At 43.3% G+C, this 13,717-nt stretch overlaps 3 protein-coding genes across 6 annotated transcripts; 1 reads left to right on the forward strand and 2 right to left on the reverse strand.

The window, feature by feature from the left end:
* Positions 1 to 1,602: 1,602 nt before the first annotated feature.
* On the reverse strand, positions 1,603 to 8,462 carry cpsf2 (cleavage and polyadenylation specific factor 2). Of its 2 annotated transcripts, none has more exons than XM_029141655.2 (15): positions 8,302 to 8,462; positions 7,773 to 7,939; positions 7,167 to 7,326; positions 6,963 to 7,068; positions 6,743 to 6,872; positions 6,544 to 6,659; positions 6,122 to 6,309; positions 5,585 to 5,875; positions 5,305 to 5,405; positions 4,929 to 5,132; positions 4,694 to 4,846; positions 4,353 to 4,575; positions 3,963 to 4,277; positions 3,190 to 3,324; positions 1,603 to 2,015 (listed from the first exon to the last, which is right to left on the reverse strand). In XM_029141655.2, exons 2-15 carry the CDS (start codon positions 7,919 to 7,921, stop codon positions 1,923 to 1,925), a joined length of 2,364 nt encoding a protein of 787 aa, XP_028997488.1. In that variant the 5' UTR covers positions 7,922 to 7,939; positions 8,302 to 8,462; the 3' UTR covers positions 1,603 to 1,922. The 2 variants fall into 2 exon arrangements, with proteins under 2 accessions (XP_028997488.1, XP_028997490.1); XM_029141657.3 differs by having other exon boundaries at positions 8,400 to 8,422.
* A 90-nt stretch (positions 8,463 to 8,552) lies between these two features.
* Positions 8,553 to 9,445, forward strand: LOC114849924 (NADH dehydrogenase [ubiquinone] 1 beta subcomplex subunit 1-like). 2 transcript variants are annotated; one of them, XM_029141744.2, is made up of 3 exons: positions 8,553 to 8,710; positions 8,980 to 9,124; positions 9,284 to 9,445. In XM_029141744.2, exons 1-3 carry the CDS (start codon positions 8,614 to 8,616, stop codon positions 9,318 to 9,320), a joined length of 279 nt encoding a protein of 92 aa, XP_028997577.1. In that variant the 5' UTR covers positions 8,553 to 8,613; the 3' UTR covers positions 9,321 to 9,445. The 2 variants fall into 2 exon arrangements, with proteins under 2 accessions (XP_028997577.1, XP_028997578.1); XM_029141745.3 differs by lacking the exon at positions 8,553 to 8,710 and adding an exon at positions 8,738 to 8,848.
* A 47-nt stretch (positions 9,446 to 9,492) lies between these two features.
* Positions 9,493 to 13,453, reverse strand: riox1 (ribosomal oxygenase 1). Of its 2 annotated transcripts, XM_029141695.3 has the most exons (15): positions 13,217 to 13,442; positions 12,969 to 13,112; positions 12,713 to 12,852; positions 12,471 to 12,570; positions 12,177 to 12,290; positions 11,759 to 11,865; positions 11,583 to 11,690; positions 11,351 to 11,385; positions 11,097 to 11,275; positions 10,852 to 10,956; positions 10,636 to 10,777; positions 10,331 to 10,451; positions 10,068 to 10,167; positions 9,897 to 9,983; positions 9,493 to 9,722 (listed from the first exon to the last, which is right to left on the reverse strand). In XM_029141695.3, exons 1-15 carry the CDS (start codon positions 13,301 to 13,303, stop codon positions 9,663 to 9,665), a joined length of 1,629 nt encoding a protein of 542 aa, XP_028997528.1. In that variant the 5' UTR covers positions 13,304 to 13,442; the 3' UTR covers positions 9,493 to 9,662. The 2 variants fall into 2 exon arrangements, with proteins under 2 accessions (XP_028997528.1, XP_028997526.1); XM_029141693.3 differs by having other exon boundaries at positions 9,897 to 10,167; positions 13,217 to 13,453.
* Between the last annotated feature and the right edge of the window lie 264 nt (positions 13,454 to 13,717).

Consider the following 13,717-nt stretch of genomic DNA (forward strand, 5'->3'; position numbering starts at 1 on the left):
TTTATGACCTGTGAGTAAGCTACCGGCTAACAACCGTAATAAAGCTCAGACATTTTATCGTGATGTCCATTTGGGCACAGTGACAGGATCCATTTTTAGATCTGGACATCAAGGGATTTTGGTGCCTTATGCTATGTTTGAATATTGTGAAGTTTCATAGAAATGTGTCCTCTTTTCACATTATTACATTGATGTCATTGGCATTAAGTGGTCTGCTTAGTGAGGAGACCGGGAATGCAAAAGGGATTAAGTTCATTCATCCTCCAATCCACACATGAATGGATATCAGCCACCAAGATGCTCCTCTCGGAGTAAAGCCTCATGCAACTGAGGAGAGTGGGCGAGGCGGGGGGAGGCGGGGGTGGGCTGCTCTCCCCGTAGCCAGGTTATGGATCTGTGATTTAACGTGGCGTGACATACCGGCAGGGCACTTGTTGGGGAGAGAGCAGCGCTCATGCTGGCCTCCAGGGGGCAGAGCGTGCGCCGCTGCCCCGGGCCTCCGGGCTTAGCTGCTCGTTACATTAAAACAGGGGCTTCTGTGACAGAGTCAGCATTATGAAAGCTAAGAGGATTAGCTGATGGACATTTCTGGCATTGCCGGTCAATTATCAAAATGAAAAGCAGTGACTGGGCAGGCCTGGCATGCTGTGTGGCACAGAAGAGCTGCTCTCCTCACTCAGCTCCTGCCTGTCACAGGTTACTGGGGTTCAGGGGGAATAAAAAACAAATAAAGGCACCACTGGTGTGCGTCTGAGCACGGAGGCTTTGTGTGTCTGTGAGCAACGGATTAAAAAAAAAAAAAGAGCGTTTCAATTTTAATGTTTCTTAAGTGCAAAACTGTATGTTATGCAACTGTTAAAAACAGCTGAGTGTCAGCCAGTTATTCATATTCAAGTCTGCAGCCATGTGCACCATCACCCCCTGCATCACTGGAGGAGGAGCCTCCACTGCCGACTATGTCAGCACGCCGGTCACACGGAAAGTTGAGGGGCGATGGAGAGGAGTTGTGAGGAGGCTTTGTTGATGTGCGTTAAGGATCTAACCCAGGGATTCACACGACGAGTCGAGGCGCCGCCCCTGCGATGACACCCCCGCCTCAGAGCGAGCGACGCTCCCGCTTATCGCCCACATTTCTAACACACCTGCTGCACCTCAGCGGGCTCGGCAGAGATGAGGCCGTGCAGCTAAGATAAGGGAACGAACCGGTGCGTGTCATTATTGCTGCTCGGCCACAAACTGTGAGGGACGGGGTTTTTTTTTTTTGTTTTTTTTTTTTTGCAGAGACAGTTGGCTAAAATATAAAGACGCAGCGTAATCCTCGCTCACGACACGCAGGCTGAATTATTTCCAATGCCAGTTATCACTTCAGGGACAATGTCATCTCATCCCTGTATTACAGATGGTGCTGCTGCATGGGCAGATTTGATATGGGCATTCAGAGGCCAGTTAAATTCAGCCGAAAACGTCTCCATCTGGAGTTTCTGCACTAACTAGCCCACCTAGTACACAGCTGAATTTGACGGGCAATGTTACGGCAAAAAGTAAAAGTAGCAACTTTTATAAAGAGATATCAGAGGCAAAACTTTCACAGCAACACGTTCGAAGAAAGAAACAACACCATTTAATGACAGGATTATGAGGCGACGATGATCTGCTTCACTGGGATGTTACTGTACAGAGGGAGGAGGGCGGGTTCACGCAGTGATGTCAATCTAGGCTAAACCTCTGCCTCTCACACTGTGGAGGTAAACTAACAATAAAAAAACACCATTTGGAGAAAAATACTCATATAAAAAGGGAAACTGTACAACGAGCTTGGAAGTGAAACAGCTGGAGTCGCCCACGGGGCAGAGGTAGTAGCCCGTGTGTGGTGCAGCCTTGTCCATCGGGGAAGGATTGTCTCTGTGCTGCAGCGTGTCCTGCTAGACCACGGCGTACTGCTGATACAGCAGCTCCCGGATCTTATAGTAGTCATCACACAGGCAGCCCTCCAGGCCAATGCGCCCGGCCTCCGTCTGGACAGAGCACAAAGATGCACAGGTCACGCAGGTTCCCACAAAGCATCCATTAGCATCTTGTAATGCACCTTTAAACATTGATGTAGAAGCCCTGCACTGCACGCTGCTGACCTCCAAAACTACCACGCTCCTCTGCTTCCAACTAACTTGGGATTAAAGAGTCTAATGAATCTACATTGTGCATCTCCATTTAAATAGCACACATGCTCTTTTAACTTGGATCTCTTTGATTTTATTTTCTGGGCTGCATCTATTTTTACTTCTTGTCAATTATGCATTTTGTTGTCGGTATCCTGGCTCACTGCTTCTCTTCTTTATACTGTAGATGGAAACTTAGTGCCTGTGATTCTGTCTTTGTGTGTTTTTTGAGCCAAAATGCTTTCATTGCCTCTGGGGCATTAATCCAACCTACGCACACAGTATTTGTTTATCTGTGTTGTTATAACCTTATACTCTATTTTAAGTATTTGATAATCAGCAGGTAAATACACCCAAACCACACTTATTCAGGTCCATTTCCGCTAATTATATATTGCAAGTGTCTTGTTGTTCATAGTGTAAATACGGTAAGTTTTTCTGCTTCTTCCTGTGCGTCTCAACTCTCCAAACTAAGCTGCTGTGTTTCTCGTGGCTCCATCTAAAGAGTGCCACTTGCTTGGGGTCCACAATCCATCATCTCACAAAGGGTGAACCTTAATGTCTCATTCTGCTATACAGGAACATTAGTATGTCCTACAGGGGCAATTTTCAGCTGCACGTCACCACGACTGATGGCCCAAAGTCCAAGGAATCTTAGGCAATAAAGACTGGTGTCACTGGAAACGTATTCATTCTGTATGTCTTTATGGCAGTGATGAATGGATCCCCTCCAGCAATCTCTGCAAGTGGCTTCTGAGGCTTTGAAAGCACAACAGACATGTTTGAACTCAAGGCTACTGGCAGACGATGGATGCATCTTATTCAGTGAGCCACATTAATGCGTTTCAAACAGCCCCTTTGTCTTTATTCCTTTAAATTCCCTTCACGTGTAACAAATATGAATCAATATAGAGACATTAGAATTTTTGAGTGGTCTTGGAAAAAAAAACATGTTTTCTGTCCTTCCCCGCTGGGAGCTAGTGACGCCGGCAGCGACCACGCTCTGAGCCGGGGGGGGGGGGGGGGCACTCACCCTGCGAACGGCCACCATGTTGTTGCACACCAGCACTCCTCCTACGAACTCGGCCTGGATGCCCTCTCTCAGCAGGACTTGCTTGAAGTCAGACAGGCGAGGCTCGTTGATAAACACCGACTGATGCCCGGGAATCTGGAGGGAGAGCGGAGGACAGCGCTGGTCAGACTGTTCCTCAAAGCGGCTGTCAGAACCACTCACACACCCTCCTGGTCACACATACACTTTTGAAAAAATAAAGGTTACAGAATGCTTATGCTTTACTTTAACTATTGACCTTTGTTATAGTTTAAAACACCATGGAAAACACCTCATGAAAATAGCTCGATTTATTTTGAGAGATATTTTCAGTATTTAATGTTGTCCACCAAAGTGTTTATTTCCCTTCAGGTAGATGATTCAGCTTTACTGTACAGAATGATGTATGTGCAGCATTAACAGTGGAAGGTCTCGTCCGCATTCATATCTGCTGAAGGAGGACATTTTACGTATGCTCACTTGGGCTGGCAGAGACGTTTCACAAAATCACAAGCAGCTTGAAAAGTCAATTACAGTTCAGCGTGAAAATATATATCTCGTTCAAGAGGAAAGGGAATAGATGCATAATTCAGGCACGATAGCTCGAAACAGGAGATGAAGGATTTAAGCATGGGAGATAAAAATGCTGATTTAGTTTTCACACAATTCCCAAATCTGCAAAGCTCATATTTGGAAATGATGATATATGACTGCAATAACTCCTACATGATGAAAAGAGTTTTGAGTTGCCTCACCTCGTGTGTAGGAAGTGGCTCCAGCGTGGGAATGACATCGCTCTCCTCCGACAGCTCCTTCTCGTCCTCACCAAACAGGTTCTTCATGGCGCGCTGTGCCGCTGCTGCTGTGGCGTTATGATCCACGTCAAGCTCAGGGGCGACGTCCATGGCCAGGTCGCCGTCCTCACCCTCTTCGTTTAAACCCTCCTCGAGCATCACGCCAGTGTCCACCTTGATTACGCGCATGTCCAGCACGCCATCGATCCACGCCAGCTCCGTGTCTTTGGCTTTGCAGAACTGCAGAGAGCTCACCAACGAGTCTTTCAACCGCACCTTTGGCACAAGGAAACAAGCAAGAATGAAGATGGCAGAGATAGCACAGGGCAGCAGGGGCTTTGTGAGGCTCACCTGGTAGATGTGTGTCTCACTGGTGGCATCCACAGTCTCCTGCAGTTTGGGTGTGTACACTTTGATGTCCTTGCTGAAAGCCTTGCAGGACTCAGCGAGGTCCAGGCTGGCTTCTGGAGGGCCATGGACTATAACCAGCTGTCTGGGCTTCATCTGATTAATAATTTTCTTGATGGAGTCCCCGTCAGAGCGACCTTCGTAGTCTATGTATGTTACCCTTGCTCTGTAGAGGAATGAAGACAAAACAAAGCCCTTTAAGTCACTGTTGAACAGGATGCAGAGGAGGAATCTAAACTTGCACAGTTATAGTAGTCAAGCCACTCTTTATAATGACCACTGACCTAATTTCAAGGTTTTCCATACTGGAAATACATTTTGTAGGAACAACAGAGAGATCTTGGTCCATGGGCTCGTCACCATTGGTTAACCCAGATTCCAGTTTGCTCTTTTCCTCCTCTGTGGCCTGCAGTTCAGGAACCAGAAACTCTTCTAGCCTGTAAAAATGCAATGATGTGATGTTATGTTGTGATTTTAGTTTTTTTGCAGTAGTGTGTAAACATATTAATCATTCAGTACCTGATAATTTCCCCGTACTCGTCCCATTTGATCCTCTCCTCGTGTGCAGGGAACATCGGATAGGACTTTTTGGCTTGTTTGAAGAAGCTGCCTTTGCGGCTTCCCTCCGCCTTCATCATCAAGTCATGGTGTTTGCTTTTTACGACAGCTGGCTGATCCACGTCATCATCCATATCACTCTCGTCACTGGAGTCGACATCCACTCTGCAAATGTACCACACAAACGTTACCTGTGCCAACATAAGTTACGTTTTTCCCTGGAGAGTGTCAAAAGCTTCTTCACTTTCACATAATTGTTTGACTGTCATCAGATTGTCATTTTGATATGAACAACAGTCAAACAGCCAGGGAATGTAGCATCTCTAATGGGACTTACTCTTTTTCTTGCTCAAGTTTTTTAGCTGCTTCTTTCTTTATTTTCTCTCGTTCAAGGTATTCTTCCAGTTCCTTGCCTTCCAGCTTCACTCTTTTCCTCACCTGTCACATTGAGAGGATTTAAAGGTGGTTATAGTGTAAATGATGGGCTGACACTTTTTGCTGTTTCCTCAGGAAAGTGTGAATGTGAGACAGGAGCTTCCCATGGGGCAACTGCTGCCTGAAGGGATAAATCTTAGCACTCTGTCAAGGTAAATTAGTATCACGGCTGCTGGTCTCACCTCCAGGTCCAGCGTCTTCTCTCCAGGGTTGTCGATGAGATAGCGTGCCAGAGTTCCAGGTGTGGTGCGGTAGGTGAGGATGATGGAGTTCTTGGCATCTTGGCACCAGTAGATGAAAAGTTCCCGGGAAAAGCCAGATTCGAGGTCCGGCTGGCTGCATAGCACCACCTTGGGGCTCGGCACCCGGGCCAGGTCTGCTAGACTGTGGCACAGAGTCAAGTGACGGAACTGGAAGGGGTTGTTTCGCTTGTCCTCAAAACACCTCATCAGCTTATCGCTCATCCACTCCACCTTTAGAAAAACATGATCAAAATTCCATTGTAATGCACAATAACACGTACTTTATCTGGTGCTACAAACAACATTGTTACATTAGATCACTCTAAAATCTGCCTATTGAGCTACAAATGCAACAAACAACCTGAGTCACAAGTTAGCTACAAAAGAGTTTATTCAAGAATAAATGTTTTTATTTTAAACTCTAACTAACAACATAATTAAAAAACAGTTAAAATGGTGAAAAAGGGTCACATATACCTGGGACTTTGAGAACTCCACCACATTATAGCTGACATTGTTCAGCAGGGCTAGTGGGTACACTCCCAGGCCAGCATCTTTTGTCCTCCAAATCTGGTCCAGGAGCTGAGCCAACTCCAACACCCGACCGGCTGTGTCCACAGCAATAAGGACATTACCATCACCACGAAGCGTCTCCATTACATTGGCTGCGAGTGTGAAAAATAAGATTAAGCATGAGATGAATGGATGAACAGGATTTTTGTGTTAGCGTTTTATACAAGAGGAGAACTGAAATGCAGAAATAAGAGATGCACATTTTGTTCAATTCCCATGCAGCTATGGAGAAATTTTTAAGATTTCAAAGCTTTACAAAAATAACACAGTACTGCTGGAAACATGTTTATTAAGGTCAAGTTACAAGTCCAGTGGGGGTTACTTACTAAGCAGCTGCTCATCTCTCTGTTTGCGTCGAGGCTGCACGTATGTAGCATTGAAGGAGTCTGTAATAAGTAAAGAAGGACGACTGATGCTCTCCAGTGTGCAGCCATTTAGGTGTCTAGAGGACAAAAACATGATATTACTTAAGAGTTAAGTAACACCAAAAACCCCTCCTACTATGTATGTTTTGGTTCTGCTCACATCTCTCGCTTGTGATTGAAGTCTACGGCATAAACAACCTCCTCTTCTCCGTCCTTAACTATTTTCCAAATGGTGCCTCCAATCATGTGACCAGCTGGAAGCGGCGTGATGGACAGACCGTGGCCTTTACCTGACAAGTTGAAGGAAAGATATAATCTAATATATACTGACAGATAAACTGGTGTGACTTCTGACCTTTAAGAATCTGAATATAACTTACCTTTCAGGTTGACAATCTGAGAGTATTTCAGTTGCTGGATTTTATCAAAAGCTGAGTCGACATCATCCAGGGTGAAGAGTGTAAAATCTTCACTGTTGTTTCGAGACTGGACATACAAAAATAATTAGGGAAACAATACATTGAAGCCCCTTACTAGTCGTTACAAACTTTATATGCATGACATTACATACAGCTCCTTCCTACCTGATAAAGATCATACATGAACATCTGACCCATCTTATAAACAGGAATTGTGGCATAGATAGTACAGTTCAGACCCAGTTTCCCTACAGCATATGGCAGAGCTCCCAGGTGAATGGGATCAGGGTGGGAGAGGAGAACAGCGTCAACCTGGTGAACATATCTGAGGGAGACAAATGGCATAATATAAAGAAAAATTAGAACAAAGTCAGAGAGAAAGAGACAACTAAATGTTTATAGTCCTGCAATGTGAGGTGATCTGGGGTATGTATGAATAGCTGACCGCTGTGCTCAGTCGTACAGGACCTTGATCTTTGTGAAGTAGTGAAGTACCCGCAGCGTGTCCAGTGAAAATTAGCTCATGATCAGTCACGTTGATGGAAACTGATGTGATCAATTCGGTCAGTGCTAATGAGGACACTGTTCAAATGGAATCTATAAAAAGGGACACTGGCAAAACCGCATCCTTTAAAGCCAAAGTGATGTGTGCTGATTCAGAGTCGGGAAGATGCACGGACACTGCCTTGTGCTGCATCAGCATCCTGCTACATACGTACTGTATATACACTGCAGAGAGTCTCTGTGTGCGGCTGTCTGCAGCAAAATTACCGTTTCATTGCGTCAATGATGTCCATTGAGAAGTTCTCGTCCCAGCCACAGTCCAGGAGGAAGCGGAACTCATCCACCTGGAGCAGGTAGCAGAGGGCTGACTCCTCCTGAACCCCCGACACGGCCGTCAACTTGATAATAGACGTCATTGCTCTTCAGTTGTGTCGCTGAAAGTCCAAGGAAATTCGCATTAAACTGGGCAGAGTAATAGAAAACAACTTGGCCATTTTGAAAAACAATAAGACACTAATAAGACAATAAGGCGCTCAGACTTGTTCGATTCAATAAACTTATTTCATGCGGAAAATAAGCAGCAAACATTACGTTCAAAGGTGTAATTATTTGTATAATGCATGCAACGTCTGTGATGTTGGAATGTTTTATCTTGAGCAGTTACACTGAAAGAAATCACTTTGGCTGCTAGCCACAGTTAGCTTACGTGAAATTCCCGGTTCAGGCTACTTAGCATGCTAGCTACCTCTTAGCTTTTGTCCAGTGACTTTAATTGACAAGGAAACGTGCAACATACCATTAAATGTGAGATAATACAAATCTCCGCGTTTCGATAGAATTTATGTTTAATGGAATTTGCTATAATTCCTTCATTGAGACATTTTGAATACACACTTCACTCGCAGACATGTTTGCCGCTGCATCATGTGTGAAAGGGCAGAGGACCGTACCAAGTGTGGTGGTGTCCACACACTGTGAGTTGGAAAATACCAAACATTTCCATTATTAAGATACATAATGACATATGCACGTTGAAATTCTAGCAATTTATTTGTAATTAACCAGACAACCGCAACATGAACCACAGCTGAAATATTGATGTTCATTGATGGAGGAACCACGACGTAGTTACAAATGTGGTACAGTCCAATGTCCTCTGTCTGGTGAGGAAAGACCTAAAGGCCACGGCTGGTTATCAACAAAAGGTAGCAGTCTCACATACATTTGTATTTTATCTTCATTGATTGATACGCTGTACTTCAAACCGTTTACCGCTTTATAGGAAACGTCATTATTTGACAGCAGTAATTGTTCTTTACGCAAACCTGGCCTTTCTTGCTAAGGTTAGCTAGCCAGTGCTGTTAGCTGTAGCTTAGCATTTTAATTGCGCACTGGACTGTTATGAATGTGAATGCACAGTGCAAAGTAACGACTTCAGGTCCGCATTTGATGTGTTTTCTGTCTATTTCTTTAGGAACCATGGTCAACTTCATGGCATTTGCGCGTGAGCACTGGACGAATCTATTGGTGCCCATGGGCTTTGTGATCGGATGGTACCTCGACAAACTACAGGACCAGAAGTTGACAGCTTTCAGGAATAAAAGTGCTTTGTACAGGAGGTGAGGAAACATTTGTCCTTCTGCATCTTTCCTTCATGTTTTAGTTAGATTGGCTCCTAGGATGTTTTTACAACTTGAGTGTTTAAAGTAAAACAATTATTCTTGAGTGAACTCTTGTTCTATCTAGACTGTGATGCAGTGTTTCACATTTCCTCATAGGGAACTGAAGCCAGGTGAAGAGGTGACCTGGAAGTAATGCACACGTACCTGAAATGTGTCCTGCCGTGACTGATGGGAGGCCAACTAATCACAATATTTAAGATCATACACTTGTCTTTTTGAGATTTATCAATCATTAATAAACATGTTATTTCTCAGTCACTTTGAACTTGCTTGCAATTGACTGCAGAACACACATTTTCTGGTCCTTTAAAAAAATGGTTTATTCAATGCAGAGCAGTAAACAAGTTCATAGATGGGTTTGGTCATCCAAGCACAGCTACTGGAGTCTATTTATGACAAGTGTTTTGCATTGAATTTGGATTTTACACATAAGCAATTTGAATCTGCTCATGCAGTCATCTGAAGAATCTGGTCACTACAGAGGCTCTGCAGTGTGGATAATCCCCTTCTCAAAAAGCAGCTCGGCTAAAGCAATCTGAAGGGAGAAACAACAGCATGAGAGCAACTCAGGCTAACTTCACGAACACTGTTGCATTACCTGCATTGTAATGTATGTAGAATAAGATGATAAAGAAGAAGGTCATGGTGTAAATACACACATTCAGTAGATCACACAGATTGGCACAAAACAAATGAGACAAAAACGTACCCTCTCCTCTGCAGCACCACATGGTAAACTTCCCACCGTCACAAATTTAGGATATGAATGGATCAAAAACTCAACTGCTTCTGTGTGCTGGGGGGGGAAAGCAATTATAAACATGGATTCACATAAGGGCTGTATGCAAACATGACATTTAGACAGATCTCCCAGGCCTACTTCTGCTTTTATTTCAAAACTCTTGGGCTCCTCTTTGTGGTAAACTCTGGAGTTGCTGGTCGTGTAGTAGAGATCAACCGCCTCTCCATCACCGCAAAGCCTGGCAGAGGAGAGAGCTTACAATGCATTTTCATGTTTGTGCTTTAATACTGTGTGTCATTAAAACATGTGGTGCATGGACACTGAACTTTGTACGTTAAATAGTCCATGGCAAACCTGCCTGGTCTTTACATGCAGGGAAATGCAATTAAAATATATATTACCTTGCACAGTCAGCTCGAAGGAGTCTGATTCGGGTTTGTTTGTTGATGTGTGCAGCCACATCCATGACCTGCCCGCACTCCCACCTAGCAGGTGCTCCCTGAACACTGCTGGCTAATTCATCTGTGAACGATAATATAAATGAGTCTGAAGCAATACGCTGCTTGAACAGCCCATTCATCAGACATCCTGTGGAACTTTAACACATTCATATCTCTGCGCTCTTGCATTTCCTGACTCCAGCTGCACTTTTTCACAAAATGAACTGAAAAGAGGGCAATTACACACAAATGTATTAACCACATACCTGGAGACAGCATGGGAGGCAAGCAGTCATGGAGGAAGTCTCTGGCTTTCTGATCCACAGCAGCATCAACTGGAGCATAATTGATTAGCTTCTTCAGCAAGCTTTCAGTCTGGGAGAAGAACTTTGTTCTCCGTGGGTCATCCTGCACAAGAGTTCTGTGGTTAGTGGGTAGCAGCAAAATGGAACACTATGTTTAAAAAAAGAATAGTACACTACCTTGTCAGAATTCTGTACTCCCATATAGGTGAGATACTCCAGAGGTAAACCCTGTCTGAACTCCACATCCTCCTCCATTGCTATATCTAATGCAGCTGGAAGAAGCTGTAAAAATGAAATCAAAGCAGAAAATCTGCCTTTTAGTAACACTAGGATATTACAGAGATTTTACAGACCCAAACTTCACTAGGTAAGTCACAGTGTATTCATCTGTATCTTTCTCAATAAAGACCAGACGGTTTCACCTTCTGGAGCAGATCTCCCCAGCTGTTCTTCTGGTAGGAGGAGATGGTGATGTGCAGCGAGTGAGCGTCTGGGAGGCAGTCGCCCTGATGGATGAATCCTCTGGGAAAGTAGAGGAGGTCTCCAGCTTCTAGCACCACTTCCAGGATTGGCCTTCCGATTTCTGCATCGTTAAAGTTTGCTGGAGATGGAAAACAACAGAGTCAGGTGAGCAGTTAAGGTCTCCTCTTAACTAAAGAATTAGTGTTTAACTTACGACTTGAAAAAACAGGCAAGGTCTCATCTTCAGTTCTGAAAAAGAAAATGTCAACAATTTCACAAGTTGTTTTTTCAGTTTTAACCAAAACCTGATTTGTGAATTGATTTTATATCACACTATTAGGAAAACTTTATTTTAACAAAACAATTATAATAAAATGTATCCGCATAATCTATGATATTTATATATTTTTTTATATATATTTTTAGCTCCCATCCCTGGATCTCACCTTGGGTTGTACACTCTCCAGTGTTTCTTGCCCTCCAGTTGGACCACAAATGCCTCAATGTCATCATAATGTGGAGCAAACCCTTGTGTTCCAGGTGGTGTCAGGTATCTGGTGATTAAAAACATTTATTACAAAGGCAAACACAGCGCACCTGACAAATAATATTAAAAACCTACACATTGGCTCCTGCCATGCTGCCAAATCGCTCTTGAAGAATGGAGAGCACGTTCCACACGGTGGAGGAGAAAGCCTGGGGATTCAGCAGTCGAATGGAGCAGCCATTCTGGGAAATGAAAACGCTAAATGATCATCGCTAATCTGCGGTGAGAGCACCGTGAAGATGGTGAATCGCATAAAATTACATCTAGCTTGCAGCACAGAAAATATTAAACTGCTTCATAATGCAGGTGGGCCTCGTTTTTTTCCAGGGAGCGAAATCTTTAATGATCCGCACAGAGTGAGCTGGTGAAGCTAATTTGCAATGCCTCCAACCATTTGGAATGTAGAACTGATAATGAGAATGAGTAATTACTCTACTCTGGCAGTAAAAGTAACGTCATGAATCACTTGTCTGCACCACCGTTCGCTGTTTACCTCATAGAAGTCCCACACAGTGAAAGGCAGAGCTCTCCCTGGAGGATTGTGTGTTTCCCTCTTGCCATTAGTGTAGGTTGTGATATCCAGATTCACTCCGTACTGAACATCCTCCTTAAATTAAATAGCACAAATATATGGATCAATATGAAATGGATTTATTATTTTCTCATGTTACATAAACTTCCTAATGATCCTAATAAACACAATCATGGAGATTCTGACAGTCATTACAGTAAAATCAGTGCAGATAAGTGTAGGATGAGTGAGCGTCCTACGGTTTCTGATCCTTACCTGTCTTAATATACGGTCAAATTCTGCTGTGGAGAACAGGCCCTTATAGTAATCTGGATTCTTACGCTGGACCAAAATGGGTTTCTTTTCCCATGTGTCCCTTATGTAACAAAAGAGATTACATGAGATTTTCCTTTTCATTAGTTTAACATAAACAGAAATCATGAATCTCTAAAAATTGTTCAAAAACCAATATTTACGTGAATATACGCTGCAGAAGAAGCAATGCGTGTTGTTCTTACCTAAAGAAGGCTTTAGCAGGAACAGGGCTGATGAGCCACTGGAACAGTCTGCTCGCTCGCTCCCTGCTGTTGTTGACTCTAGACAGGTCAGACAGCAACGCATCCAGAGCTTCATCTGTTCCATTCACACATTCCACCTCCTGATTTCAAACAAAGAAACGCTATGTCAACGCTACTATAATAATAATTACAGGGTTTGAAACAATGACATCAATAGCAGCAGTCATTTCAGGGTAAAACTACTTGACACACTCACTTCTTTTACTTCCTCCTGTGTTTGTGCAGACTTTGGAGGCTTCTTGCACCTTTTTTTCTGTTCTGGTTTAACTTGAGTTTTAATGGCGTGGACTTTACTGCCTGCAATCCCATTCTTCTTCTTCTTCTTCTTCTTAGATGCTACCTGTGAAATTGAAACAATTTGACATCAAATTGAATTTACTGCATTGGTTTTCAACAGTTGCAATACTGCATTTACTCCTATTATATAATGGCAATCCTTTCTACCTGGATTGAAGGCTTCTTAGCAGGAGAAGGCAAATCTGCTGATAACGTTTGATACAGACTAAAAGCTGACATGTGTTTCCTCTCCATTTTTCTGGGCTACGTCATCATCCTGCGACCTCTGACTCTTCTTCTTCAATCCTTTCGTGTTTCTGAAATGACTCACTACCGCCAACAAAAGCTTTATACTGGGATCTACATCCCAGTTAAGGCATGAACCAACAATCGTTCTAACTGCTATTTAAATACAATTTATTATTGGAGTAAATAATCAATGATATATTAAAGCTGTCATCGTTTAATTTTGTATTGTAAAAAAGTCTATACTTTCATTTAATAAGACAAAAACGTGTTTTTAATAATAGAACAAAAATATGTTATGTTGTATTAACCTTTCAAGAGAAAATAGACACACAAATACACAAATTATAATATATATGAACTTTTGGAGAATATTTCCGTTTGGGAACTGACACTTTGTGGCCAGCAGGAGGCGCGTTTAGC

The sequence above is a fragment of the Betta splendens genome, chromosome 24, assembly GCF_900634795.4.
Source record: "Betta splendens chromosome 24, fBetSpl5.4, whole genome shotgun sequence".
NCBI lineage: Eukaryota > Metazoa > Chordata > Actinopteri > Anabantiformes > Osphronemidae > Betta > Betta splendens.

What these genes read in the sequence shown, in the direction of transcription:
- cpsf2 (XM_029141655.2), bottom strand. Translation starts at nt 7,921, where the DNA reads ATGACGTCTATTATCAAGTTGACGGCCGTGTCGGGGGTTCAGGAGGAG. An exon ending in ATGGAAAACCTTGAAATTAG is followed by an intron (nt 4,576 to 4,693) that starts GTCAGTGGTCAT and finishes ATTCCTCTACAG; the next exon opens with AGCAAGGGTAACATACATAG. An exon ending in ACATGGTGGCCGTTCGCAGG is followed by an intron (nt 2,016 to 3,189) that starts GTGAGTGCCCCC and finishes TGCTCTGTCCAG; the next exon opens with ACGGAGGCCGGGCGCATTGG.
- LOC114849924 (XM_029141744.2), top strand. Translation starts at nt 8,614, where the DNA reads ATGGAGGAACCACGACGTAGTTACAAATGTGGTACAGTCCAATGTCCT. An exon ending in CGGCTGGTTATCAACAAAAG is followed by an intron (nt 8,711 to 8,979) that starts GTAGCAGTCTCA and finishes CTATTTCTTTAG; the next exon opens with GAACCATGGTCAACTTCATG. An exon ending in AAAAGTGCTTTGTACAGGAG is followed by an intron (nt 9,125 to 9,283) that starts GTGAGGAAACAT and finishes ATTTCCTCATAG; the next exon opens with GGAACTGAAGCCAGGTGAAG.
- riox1 (XM_029141693.3), bottom strand. Translation starts at nt 13,303, where the DNA reads ATGGAGAGGAAACACATGTCAGCTTTTAGTCTGTATCAAACGTTATCA. An exon ending in CACAGGAGGAAGTAAAAGAA is followed by an intron (nt 12,853 to 12,968) that starts GTGAGTGTGTCA and finishes GTTTGAAATCAG; the next exon opens with GAGGTGGAATGTGTGAATGG. An exon ending in GAGTACAGAATTCTGACAAG is followed by an intron (nt 10,778 to 10,851) that starts GTAGTGTACTAT and finishes ACTCTTGTGCAG; the next exon opens with GATGACCCACGGAGAACAAA.